General features: G+C 41.2%; 1 protein-coding gene across 1 annotated transcript in view; it reads left to right on the top strand.

Annotated features, from left to right (window-relative positions):
- Positions 1-876: 876 nt before the first annotated feature.
- ywhae1 (tyrosine 3-monooxygenase/tryptophan 5-monooxygenase activation protein, epsilon polypeptide 1) overlaps positions 877-14,293 on the top strand; it is a 29,746-nt gene continuing 16,329 nt past the window's right edge. The window contains exons 1-2 of the mRNA XM_080427812.1: positions 877-1,109; positions 11,781-11,980. Of these exons, the coding sequence (XP_080283938.1) occupies positions 1,046-1,109; positions 11,781-11,980 (264 nt within the window). The 5' untranslated portion in view covers positions 877-1,045. The remainder of the gene's footprint in view (positions 1,110-11,780; positions 11,981-14,293) is intronic.

Raw genomic sequence — 14,293 nt, 5'->3', positions numbered from 1 at the left:
AAAGTAGCCACCCCGGGTGGCGGCACTTTCAATGTTAAATTCCAATATGGCCGCCGTGTGAATATGGTCTATAGCCAGGAGGGACGGTCACGGCCTGTTGATTGGCTGACAGAGCGGTCACTATGGCAACCTCACGGAAAAGGGAAAATGACAGAGCAGTTTGATAATATTAATGTAATATATAAATAATATTATTTCTCTATGTACTCACATAATATTAATAATATATAAATAATATTATTTAGCTATAATATACTTACATAATATTTAATTTGTGATTATTGTGCTTCTATTTATTTAAATAAAAATCTATTCATGCTCCACCCCCTTTAACAATAAAGCAATTAACATTAAAATAATCTGTACATATTATGTGTATGAATGATCATTAATTACATAAAAACAATAAAACTAATATTAATAAATAATACTAATGAAACATAAAGAGCGGTTGCCTAGACAACCAGGTCCAGTCATTCCGACCTCCCGGGCGATGGGATGCAGTGTGTGACCCGGATGGAGGCGGCCGCCATCTTGGTTCAGTTCCTCAACAGACAGACATATATTATGACCACGCCCCCAGAACCGCGGTATAAAAATGAAGTTACCGTCGCCTGGTGGTCAGATCTGGGATAGCAGCTTTTCCGCCATTTGAAACGCTACTGCGCATGCTTCCATCGTCTGAAACGTCAGTGCGCATGCTCTATTGGCTCCAAAACTGGAGCCGATACAGGAAGTAAAGGTACGTCCGGGTGCTCCGTGCGCTTTGTGAGCGACTTCCGTTGAAATGAACGGGTGTGGGCGGGGCTTTAACTCTATGGGGCGTGGCCGTCCGTTCTCTAGATGTGTCATAACTCTGATCCACTCAGAGAGCTGCCGGACCGGCTGCATCCAACCAGCCATCCAATCCCCCATCCAACCACCACCGCCCCAGCCTCTCCTCCTCTCCCCGCCTCTCCGTCGCCCTAACGCCGCTAAGAGCTTCACCCACAGCCCGCTGAGCTGAGCCAGAGACCCAGAGATCCAGTAGATCCAGAGATCCGCCATGGGAGACCGGGAGGACTTGGTGTACCAGGCCAAACTGGCCGAGCAGGCGGAGCGATATGACGGTGAGAGGAGAGGAGAGGAGCCGGTGGTCTGGGTCTCTGTGGGTTAGCAGCATGTTAGCATGATGTTAGCACGGAGACCCACTGATTCACTGTCTGTGCCGTTAGCATGATGTTAGCATGATGTTAGCACGGAGACCCACTGATTCACTGTCTGTGCCGTTAGCATCGTGTTAGCACGGAGACCCACTGATTCACTGTCTATACCGTTAGCATCGTGTTAGCATGATGTTAGCACGGAGACCCACTGATTCACTGTCTATGCCGTTAGCATCGTGTTAGCATGATGTTAGCACGGAGACCCACTGATTCACTGTCTGTGCCGTTAGCATCGTGTTAGCATGGAGACCCACTGATTCACTGTCTGTGCCGTTAGCATCGTGTTAGCATGGAGACCCACTGATTCTCTGTCTGTGCCGTTAGCATCGTGTTAGCATGGAGACCCACTGATTCACTGTCTATGCCGTTAGCATCATGTTAGCATCTGGCTAGCATGGAGACCCACTGTTTCACTGTCCTAGCTAACATGATGCTAACTATGTAGACAGTGAAACACTGGTCTTCATGCTAGCCAGATGCTAACATGATGCTAACATTATGCTAACTATGTAGACAGTGAAACACTGGTCTTCATGCTAGCCAGATGCTAACATGATGCTAACTAACTAGACCAGTGTTTCACTGTCTACACCGTTAGCATCATGTTAGCATCTGGCTAGCTTGGAGACCCAGTGTTTCACTGTCTACTAGGCTAGCATCATATTAGCATGGAGGGCTAGCGCTAGCATCATGTTTAGCATGTAAGGCCCCCCCCCACTGTGTTCTCCAAGCGGTGGTCCGGGACCCCCAGAGAGGTCATTAAGGGGGGTCCCCCCCCCCGGCTATATTAAGTAACAGCGAGCAGAACGGGTTTAAACCGCTTTAAACCCGGTTCTATCATTATATCGGGGCTAAAGGCGTTCTATAATAAATAAATGGCTGGATGTGAGCTTGTAGATCTGCTATTTTTCGGGAGAGAGGAACGTAGCGTTAGCATGTTAAGCTAGCAGAACACTGTGTTGAACAGCAGGCTGTTATAACTGGTTTATAATGAGTTAATAACCAGTTATTATAACCGGTTATAACCGGTTATAAGCAGTTATTTTAACTGGTTAGAACACGTTATAACTGTCTTCTTCTTCTACGTGTTGTAAAGCAGAGGATTGACCAGGCTAGCTAGGAACAAAATGGCGGATGAATGGAGGCTTGAGTGAGCTGTCAACTGTCTGTTAGCCTAGCTTAGCTTAGCTTAGCTTAGCATGCTAACTGACCCTACACACACACACACACACACACACACAGCTTAGCTTAGCATGCTAACTGACCCTATACACACACAGGTGATAAAACAGTGATAATAATAATAAGTTATTAAGTGATGTGTGTCACTGTGTTAGCCTGGTGGGCTGTTGGAGGCTAACGTGTGTTAGCTGTGTGTGTGTGTCAGTGGTGTAAAGTAACTAAGTACATTTACTCAAATACTGTACTTAAGTACAATTTTGAGGTATTTGAGATGTAGTGGAGTAGAAGTAAAAGTATTGGAAATTGGAAATACTCAAGTAAAGTACAGAGGCAAATATTGTATTTTTACTCCACTACAATTATTTGAAAACTTTAGTTCCTTTTCAGATATACCTTTTTTTTATTATTAAACGTACATTAACCACTTTAGCCCTATTTTATACCTATAGGCTATTTGAAAATAGCAGATCTACAAGCTCACAACGCGTCGCATCGGGACGCGTTGTGAGCTTGTAGATCTGCTATTTTCAAATATTATAGTACTTTTACTTTTGGTACCTTAAGTGCATTTTGATGCCAATACTTGAGTACTTTTACTCAAGTCCATTTTTTATTCCGTACTTTTACTTGTAACGGAGCACTTCTACATTGCAGTTTTGGTACTTTTACTTAAGTAAAGCAATTGAGTACTTTTTCCACCATGTGTGTGTGTGTGTGTGTGTGTGTGTGTGTGTGTGTCAAAGTCTCATCTCAGTGACTGAACGTAAAGCTGCGCGTTTTTTACACTGATTTTAATGGAGCTGTGAGTCGGGTCCATTTGGTTCACTTTGTACACATGGCCACAGTGAAGAGTGCAGTCTGTCTGTCTGTCTGTCTGTCTGTCTGTCTGTCTGTGTCCCTGCCTGTCTGTCTGTCTGTCTGTCTGTCTGTCTGTCTGTCTGTCTGTCTGTCTGTCTGTCTGTCTGTCTGTCTGTCTCTCTGGTCACAGTGAGTGTGTTTATAGCCTTCAGGCTCATGGTCAGACAGACAGGGTTTCAGGGCTTGGGTTTTTAGCTGGGTGCCAGTGTTGCCAGGTTCTGTGAGAGAAATAAGCCAGGTCTATGTATGAAAGCAAGTAGAGGTTGTTCTGACACTGACATCAGTATCTATGTGCTGTCACACTGTCTGCCAGTCTGTCATTTTATAATAACTCATTCTTATAAAAGATGCAGATATAATACTCATAATGCTGCTGTTGGAGAGTCTGCCAGTCTGTGGCTTTCTGACACCTCATCCTTTATAACATAATGATGATAATCATTTATGGAACCAAATGGACCCTTATATTGATCACATAATGCTGTCATTTACAGTCATATTCTGAATGCTTCAGTTGACTTAATGCTGTTTCATATTTTTACTATTTACATTATTTTACTACTTTAACAATTATTAATGGTGTTTGTATTTATTCCTAAATCAGTGGGTCTCAAACCTTTTAAATTCAAGGACCCCCATAACTCTCACGGGTCCATTTGGTTCTATTTGTACACTCTCAGAGTTACAGACCTGTAAGGGTCCATTTGGTTCTATTTGTACACTCTCAGAGTTACAGACCCGTAAGGGTCCATTTGGTTCCATGTGTACACTCTCAGAGTTACAGACCCGTAAGGGTCCATTTGGTTCCATTTGTACACTCTAAGAGTTACAGACCTGTAAGGGTCCATTTGGTTCCATTTGTCTCAGAGCTGTGAGGCTCCTTGACTGATCCTAGGTATCCTGAAGCTGATTCTACAAATGTCTTCTAAATCCCATCAGTTTTCTGAAAAACGTATGTTTCTATATCAGTGGTTCTCTAACTGTTTCATGTCAAGGACCCCCAACATGTATTTGGCCTCCGACCCCCATCTCAAAACATGTTGTTCCAGGGACCCCCAGAAGCAAAGATTTGAGTAATAAAATGTTCGCTTTAAAACTATATATATTCAAAGATTTGCACACATTTTAACAATTTTTCAAAAATAGCAGATCTACAAGCTCGTAGCGCGGCTACGAGCTTGTAGATCTTCCATAAGGAAGGGACTGACTCTGCACACTCCAGAGAACAGACATGGACAACTTACTGCATATATAAGACCTGGAACACATCTGTGTCATTTGAACTAAAAAGCATTATTTTACACTTTAGCCGTTCAAAAATAGCAGATCTACAAGCTCATAGTGGTGCACTACGAGCTTGTAGATCTGCTATTTTTTGAAAAAATGTGTGCAAATTGACATGTTTATATTATTTAAAAGCGAACATTTCTAACAAATCTTTGCTTCTGGGACCCCCTGGAAAAACATATGTTGAGATGGGGTTCCGTGGTTAAATACATGTCATTCTGGAGGTCCTTGACATGATAAAGTGTGAGAACCACTGATATAGAAACAGGTTTTTTTCAGAAAACTGTTGTGATTTAGAATTTGTAGAATGGGCCTCAGGTCTTAATGGGTTAAGTAAGTATTTTATTAGCTCCACGTGTTTCACCGTGAGCTTCATCAGGTTCTTTATACAAGAGGATAAAATAAGAGGATAAAAAATATATATATATATATATAAAAATAAATAACAGGGCAACATCAACTGAAGCGTCACAATACAACATAGACCCTCCAGAATAATGTGATTATGCGATCGCACAATTTACCGCATAATCAGCAAAATGGCGCATAATTATGCGGGGGTAACGTTTTTTTCAAAAAGGCCGCATCGCATCACATAATATGCGCTTCGCATATATCCGCAACTTTTCACATATTCCACATATTTCACCACATAAAATAGCATATTTCATGGCGTGTATATATAGTATATTATAATATATCAGCAGCTTTTCACATGGAGGTAAAGGTTAAAGGTATCAGAGTAAACTCCAGTCGGGGCTTATATAGGTGAAGTTTACAGAGAAAAAAAAGGGCCCAAGTGGCTGACTATGAGCAGACGTGGCAACCCGCGGGCTCATAGACTATAGAGTTACAGCCTTCAGGAGGCGGGTTGCCAGGTAACCTGATGTGTGATTGTTGCTCTATGAGTCATTGCAGGGATTTTGGATCCTGGAGTATTTTTACTGACCGCTGATTTATGACCCTGTGGGGGGTCCTCCAACTGACCCAACCCCCCCCCTATTATTACATAATCACCTAACCGCTATTATTTCACATAATCACACTTATTGTGTGTAATCGTCATGTTTCCATGATGAAAAATGTCCAGAAATAGCTGATCTACAAGCTTATAATGATGTGAGCTTATAGGTCTGGTTAGGACCCCCCACATTAACCCTTATTTCTGGTTAGGACCCCCCATATTAAAGAGGTGGTGCCATGGTTTTTCATGTGTCTATGAGGTTGATAGAACTTCATTAAGCCCCCTGGTGGTGTTTTTATGGTGTTTTATGTCTTCTCTGACTATTGTGAGTTTCTACCTGGAGGCTGAAACCTTGAGGGTCAAACGTGCCAATAGAGAAACAGCCCTTTAGTGACATAGTAAAAATATACCCTCCCCCTCATTATCTTCCTCCTAGTATAACCATAATACCTGATGATCATGTTTTAGGGAGGGGGGGGGGGATCACTGACAATCACGGCACCCTGTCTTTAACCCTTAGGGGGCACAGTGTACATTTTGTAGGTACTTATTTACCATATTGTAAATAAATCGGGCCTCTTCCTTACTTCCCTTCACAGGCCATTTAGTGTAACACAGTGGTTCTCAAACCTTTTTTAATTCCATGGACCTTACACGACCCCATGGAGTTCATTACAGGGTCCATTTGGTTCCATGTGTACACTCAGAGTTACAGACTCGTAAGGGTCCATTTGGTTCCACACCCACAAGGGTCCATTGTAACAACCAGAATGGAACAGAGCCTTCATTAGTATCATTGTAACAACCAGAATGGAACAGAGCCTTCATTAGTGTCATTGTAACAACCAGAATGGAACAGAGCCTTCATTAGTATCATTGTAACAACCAGAATGGAACAGAGCCTTCATTAGTGTCATTGTAACAACCAGAATGGAACAGAGCCTTCATTAGTGTCATTGTAACAACCAGAATGGAACAGAGCCTTCATTAGTGTCATTGTAACAACCAGAATGGAACAGAGCCTTCATTAGTGTCATTGTAACAACCAGAATGGAACAGAGCCTTCATTAGTATCATTGTAACAACCAGAATGGAACAGAGCCTTCATTAGTGTCATTGTAACAACCAGAATGGAACAGAGCCTTCATTAGTATCATTGTAACAACCAGAATGGAACAGAGCCTTCATTAGTGTCATTGTAACAACCAGAATGGAACAGAGCCTTCATTAGTGTCATTGTAACAACCAGAATGGAACAGAGCCTTCATTAGTGTCATTGTAACAACCAGAATGGAACAGAGCCTTCATTAGTATCATTGTAACAACCAGAATGGAACAGAGCCTTCATTAGTGTCATTGTAACAACCAGAATGGAACAGAGCCTTCATTAGTGTCATTGTAACAACCAGAATGGAACAGAGCCTTCATTAGTGTCATTGTAACAACCAGAATGGAACAGAGCCTTCATTAGTGTCATTGTAACAACCAGAATGGAACAGAGCCTTCATTAGTGTCATTGTAACAACCAGAATGGAACAGAGCCTTCATTAGTGTCATTGTAACAACCAGAATGGAACAGAGCCTTCACTAGTATCATTGTAACAACCAGAATGGAACAGAGCCTTCATTAGTATCATTGTAACAACCAGAATGGAACGGAGCCTTCATTAGTGTCATTGTAACAACCAGAATGGAACAGAGCCTTCATTAGTGTCATTGGAAGTAAGGAAGAGGCCCAATTTCTTTCCAATAGGCTGCTCTGCATAGAGCCTGTTGGGGAGGAAAGTGTGATTTTCAGTGTAGTTTGGAATATGAGTTTCATCCGTGTCTATCTACTGTATTCTGACAGATGTTTTTGTTACGTTGGGTTTGTTCCATAGATCAGTGGTTTTCAACCTTTTTCATGCCAAGGACCCCTAAATTGATACACATTTGGCCGCGGACCCCCATCTGAAAATAGTTTTGTGCCAGGGACCCCCAGAAGCAAAGATTTGAGTTGAAAAATGTTTGCTAAAATATATATATATTCAAACATATGCACACATTTTAAAGATGTTTTCAAAAATAGCAGATCTACAAGTTCATAGCGCGGCTGCCACGCTATGAACTTGTAGATCTGCTATTTTTGAATAGCCAAAGCTAAGTGGTTAAAAGGATTGATCCCCGGACCGCTGGTTGAGAACCACTGCCATAGACTTCCATTATTATAACCACATTTCTTTGACCCGCCCCTTTAAATGAACGGGAAACATATTATTTTCTGCATTTTCCCGCTGCTCTGACTGCTGTCAATCACTAAATTGCCCCATTTTAGCCCCTCCCCTATGAATGCAAAGAAGGATAATATATCAGTCACAACATGGATACAATGTAGTTTAACTTACAATGGGTTTGTATAGGAAGGGGGCGTGTCTGATAAAATGAATAATCAAATATCTAAATACTGAATCAAGCAACTTAAAAACTGTCTTGAGGTGAAACACCAAAGCCTGAGTACATGTTAAAGGTAGGGTACGTGATTTTCTTTGGTTAAAATAAGTGTTAAATGGCTCTGTAGTGTTTGTTCAGTAACAGGGAAATGCATTTTCAGTTCAGGATACCGATTTTATCCAATCAGGATAGAGAACTCAGTCATGATACAGATTAAACAAGTGATGACACAAAGAAATGAGCAGGCACACATATGGAACTGGAACACTGTACAATTTAAGGTGATAATGGGTCCTGAATCCTGATTGGCTGAAAGTTTGCCAAACACTATAGCAACGATTACTATCAGAATATAGTGTTAGTGCTTTAACCTTTTTAACCAAAAATGATCTCGTACCCTGATATTTATATCAGGATACAAATATGATACGAATATGATACCAGAAGGAATGGATGAGAGAATAGAATGTGTGGGAAATAGGGGTTTGGGAATCTTTAGGATCTTGATTATTCCGGTTCTGTAACTCTGAGAGTGTACACATGGAACCAAATGGACCCTTACAGGTCTGTAACTCTGAGAGTGTACACTACACATGGAACCAAATGGACCCTTACAGGTCTGTAACTCTGAGAGTGTACACATGGAACCAAATGGACCCTTACAGGTCTGTAACTCTGAGAGTGTACACATGGAACCAAATGGTTCAGACACTGTAGGTAGGGGTGTGCCGATACACTAATTTCACTAAACGATACGATATTGGGCTCACAACTTCGATACGATTTCGATACGCACTTTTTTATTATGAAAATATATATAAAGCAAATAATATATATAAAAAAGCAAATGCAAACAAATAATTCAGTTTTTGCATTATTATTATTGTAATTGTAAATATTATTGTAATAATCGATACATATCGTCACAAACGTATCGCGATATATCGCGGGACGATATATCGGCACACCCCTAACTGTAGGTTCACTAGGATGCGACCCAGACACAATACATACATTCATTTTAATTCACATTCACTCATTCATGGAGACGCTGATGATTGACATTAGATCATTCTCTGTCTCTCTCTCTCTCTGAAACAAACAAGTCAACCAGCTTAAGTGCACGATGCAATTCAGAAGCAGTGTTGCCATTGTTGCTTATATAAGCGACTTTGGGCTTGTTTTTATGTAGAGTTGTTTCTAAATATTGGTGATTGTAGGTTGTGGTTTTTGATCCTTGTTTCTTTTGAATTTAATTGTTTGAATTGAAGTTTATTTGGAACAGGGCCATTTTAAACACATAACAAATGAAAGCAAAAAAATCAGATTAACAGTAAAATTAAAAGTACTAGTTGCTTATTTGGGCTCATTTCCTAATGTTTAAACCAGCGGTTCTCAAACAACTTATGAACATATGTTGTGCCTTGAGTAGACAGACCCCCATGCAAGATTTGGGTGGATTTGAAAAATATTCCAACATTTTAAAAATTTTTTCAAGATTTTTATTTTCCAATCCAATTTGTTTATAGGTTCAAAGTGCTCGTGTGGCCTAGTTGCTTCTTTTGGGCTCGTTTTCATAGACCTGGCTGCTTATTTCTCTCGCAAAATCTGTCAACGCTGTTCAGAAGCATTGCCTCTTGTCGTTCACGCCACGGTGATAATAAAAAGTATTTTGCTCTCATTGGCTGGAGCAGGGATCTCCTCGCTGAGTGAGCGCAAACTCCACTCATACTGTATGATATTGTATGATGTCCAGTCAGCGACGGAGCCAAATATCAAACCTGTTAGATATCTAGAAACACTCTGGAAGGCATCGGCAGATCCTCTCACAGAGCCTTTCTCACACAGCGAGCAAAACCTCGGCGATCAAAGCACGATCTGCGTCAGATCGGGGGTTTTGTCGGCGAGCGCCAAAAAAGGTCCCCGACAGTATAATAATCAAAGCAAATATCCTACAGTGTGTAACTAGCCTACTAGCCCTAAGTAATCAAATGGCAGGTGTGGGGAATTTGACAGGTGTGTGACTGTGAAATGTGTCTTATGTTTACAGAGATGGTTTCATGTTATATTACTGTATGTTTACAGAGATGGTGGAGTCGATGAAGAAGGTTTAAATGTCATTATATCTCTGTTCACAGAGATGGTGGAGTCGATGAAGAAGGTTTAAATGTCATTATATCTCTGTTCACAGAGATGGTGGAGTCGATGAAGAAGGTTTAAATGTCATTATATCTATGTTTACAGAGATGTTGGAGTCGATGAAGAAGGTTTAAATGTCATTATATCTATGTTTACAGAGATGGTGGAGTCGATGAAGAAGGTTTAAATGTCATTATATCTATGTTTACAGAGATGGTGGAGTCGATGAAGAAGGTTTAAATGTCATTATATCTATGTTTACAGAGATGTTGGAGTCGATGAAGAAGGTTTAAATGTCATATCTATGTTCACAGAGATGTTGGAGTCGATGAAGAAGGTTTAAATGTCATATCTATGTTCACAGAGATGTTGGAGTCGATGAAGAAGGTTTAAATGTCATTATATCTATGTTCACAGAGATGGTGGAGTCGATGAAGAAGGTTTAAATGTCATATCTATGTTCACAGAGATGTTGGAGTCGATGAAGAAGGTTTAAATGTCATTATATCTATGTTCACAGAGATGTTGGAGTCGATGAAGAAGGTTTAAATGTCATTATATCTCTGTTCACAGAGATGGTGGAGTCGATGAAGAAGGTTTAAATGTCATTATATCTATGTTTACAGAGATGTTGGAGTCGATGAAGAAGGTTTAAATGTCATTATATCTATGTTTACAGAGATGGTGGAGTCGATGAAGAAGGTTTAAATGTCATTATATCTATGTTTACAGAGATGTTGGAGTCGATGAAGAAGGTTTAAATGTCATATCTATGTTCACAGAGATGTTGGAGTCGATGAAGAAGGTTTAAATGTCATTATATCTATGTTCACAGAGATGGTGGAGTCGATGAAGAAGGTTTAAATGTCATATCTATGTTCACAGAGATGTTGGAGTCGATGAAGAAGGTTTAAATGTCATTATATCTCTGTTCACAGAGATGGTGGAGTCGATGAAGAAGGTTTAAATGTCATTATATCTATGTTTACAGAGATGTTGGAGTCGATGAAGAAGGTTTAAATGTCATTATATCTCTGTTCACAGAGATGGTGGAGTCGATGAAGAAGGTTTAAATGTCATTATATCTATGTTTACAGAGATGTTGGAGTCGATGAAGAAGGTTTAAATGTCATATCTATGTTCACAGAGATGTTGGAGTCGATGAAGAAGGTTTAAATGTCATATCTATGTTCACAGAGATGTTGGAGTCGATGAAGAAGGTTTAAATGTCATTATATCTATGTTCACAGAGATGGTGGAGTCGATGAAGAAGGTTTAAATGTCATATCTATGTTCACAGAGATGTTGGAGTCGATGAAGAAGGTTTAAATGTCATTATATCTATGTTCACAGAGATGGTGGAGTCGATGAAGAAGGTTTAAATGTCATTATATCTCTGTTCACAGAGATGGTGGAGTCGATGAAGAAGGTTTAAATGTCATTATATCTATGTTTACAGAGATGTTGGAGTCGATGAAGAAGGTTTAAATGTCATATCTATGTTCACAGAGATGTTGGAGTCGATGAAGAAGGTTTAAATGTCATATCTATGTTCACAGAGATGTTGGAGTCGATGAAGAAGGTTTAAATGTCATTATATCTATGTTCACAGAGATGGTGGAGTCGATGAAGAAGGTTTAAATGTCATATCTATGTTCACAGAGATGGTGGAGTCGATGAAGAAGGTTTAAATGTCATTATATCTCTGTTCACAGAGATGGTGGAGTCGATGAAGAAGGTAGCGGGCATGGACATGGAGCTGACGGTAGAGGAGAGGAACCTGCTCTCGGTCGCCTATAAGAACGTGATCGGCGCCAGGAGAGCGTCATGGAGGATCATCAGCAGCATCGAGCAGAGAGAAGAGAACAAGGGAGGAGAAGACAAACTGAAGATGATCAGAGAATACAGACAAACGGTAAAATAATCACAGAACACACATAGTTAGTTCACTCACTAGTTTGTTCCAATACCAGTATGTGGGAAAAGACGCCCATATACTGGTATCTTGTCGGCGACCATGTCTAGCGGTTTTGATTGATTGATAATGATTGAATAGTTTATTAGAAGTTTGCATAAAAAAGCATGTGTGAAAGTACAGTTCAATACAAGGTCAGCTAATAGAGAGTAGTATGTAATGCACATGGGACACTTCTCCACTGGGACACGCCCCCTCAGCTAGACTGAGAGGTAAACATTGAGCATCATGGAGCGTTGGAGTGTGGAAGCGCTCGTTGTAGATCACTCAACGGTCCTGTGTACCACCTGTTTATACATGTCACATGATGCAGGAGGCAGCAGGACGTTGTGGTGTTGAAAGCAAACGAGCGCTTCCAAACTGTGACACTTAAAAAATGAAAATACATAAAGACATAAAGTATCTCATAACATGTCTCTATGGTGGATGTTTATGAAACACAAACTTTGGTGCCACGGTGGCGCAGTCGCCTCACAGCTAGAAGGTCCTGGGTTTGATTCCCGCCAGGGACGCTGTGGGCACTGCGGGCGTGTTCTCTCCTCCGCGTCATCAGCGCCCATACCCTAGGTGGGGTTGGTGAAAGGGTCTTTCTGTGTGGAGTTTGCATGTTCTCCCCGTGTCTCCTAGGGTAGTTAATACCCTCACAAAAAACATGTAGTAATCCTGGTCTCTATACTGCCTCCCCCTGGTCAGCCGGGGCGCCTGATGGAGGGGAAAGGAACTGGTTGGAATAACTTGTTCCTTCCACGCTCTACGTCCAACCAGGGAAACTCTCCTGTCAGGTGATAAGAAGGTCAGACGGCTCTCATGCATTGAAGGAGGCATGAGCTCGGCCCTGGCCTCCCTAGGTTGGCAGAGGGAGTGTAGTGCCCAGGATTACATAGACAATTGGCACTGGGTGTAAAAAATAGGGGTTACAAAAATCGTGGGATAAAAATGTAAAGTAAAAAAAAAAAAAGAAACACAAACTTTGCAGATAGAAAGAGGATAATTCAAGCTTTCTGTACAGCTGTCATGTTGGTGAGTTTAACGTTGTTTAATCCAATCAGAAAGGACTTTTCTGTGTGGATGTATGGGCTGTCAAGACCAGAAAGTAGTTTTTTTGTCACTCAGTAGGCGTTCCCGTGTAACTACCGGGTAGGATGATGTCACGCTCATAGCCTCTGTACTATTGAACAAAGTACTTCATCAAAGGGGCGTGGCATGGAGGTGATCAGCCTGTGGTTCCATGTTGAGGGGTCAACCAGTGGTCCCCGGACCACTGGTTGACCCCCCTGGTGGACCACCAGGGGGGTACCAGGGGGTCCCCAGCAAAATTAGTGAACATAGCCTCAGAATCATTTTAACCACTTTAAAAAATAGCAGATCTGCTGTTTTTGAAAGATCTTGAAAATGTGCATATCTTTTGAATATAATTATTTTTTAAAGAACATTTTTAACTCAAATCTTTGCTTCTGGGGGGTCCCTGGCACAAAACATTTTCAGATGGAGGTCCGTGGCCAAATGTATATTAATTTAGGGGTCCTTGTCATGACAAAGGTTGAAAACCACTGCTCTAGACCAGGGGCCACACTTTTTTGACTTTAGAGCTACCTTTAACACATTCCATGCCAGAGTTTAATCTCATAATGTACTCACCAGTGCCAGCGTTTTATTGTTGTTTTTTAGTTTTTTTCATGTCGCCACAGACCTCGCTAAATAAGTTAAAAGTGCGCGTTCATTTGGTTCTAAACACACAGCGGATCCGTGAGAAACGGGCAGCGAAAACAGTTTCCAAATCCATGCCGCCATCTTGAAGCTACAGTCGATCAACGGTAAACAGTGATCAGCGAGGAGAAAAACAACAACCAGAGAAAATCGAGTTTTAAACAGGATCCCAGACAGGAAGCGGATACGATCGAAAAAACCGGAACCCGAATAATTCCGTTTCCGACCGGAAACCGGAAACGGAAATGGATCAAAAAAATTCGGAAAGTGCACCTGGGGCACTTAACATGGGAATCGGCGGTTCGCGTAGATCTACGCGACTGGCACGCTGCGGCTTTAAATAGGTTCGCGTAGATCTACGCGACTGGCATGCAATGTGTTAACATGACCAGCTCAGCAAAACATTGATTTTATCCCATTACTGAAAATACTTCAAAAATGTACCCGAGGGTTGTTGTGACAAATGTCTTTCTTTGTAATAGCGATGCTGGCGTTACATATAATTAAACACACTTGGAATATGGACATAGTGGGAAAAAATGTCTT

Source organism: Gymnoscopelus braueri (genome assembly GCF_963280865.1).
Source record: "Gymnoscopelus braueri genome assembly, chromosome: 5".
Lineage (NCBI taxonomy): Eukaryota > Metazoa > Chordata > Actinopteri > Myctophiformes > Myctophidae > Gymnoscopelus > Gymnoscopelus braueri.
This window is presented reverse-complemented; position numbering and strand designations above follow the sequence as displayed.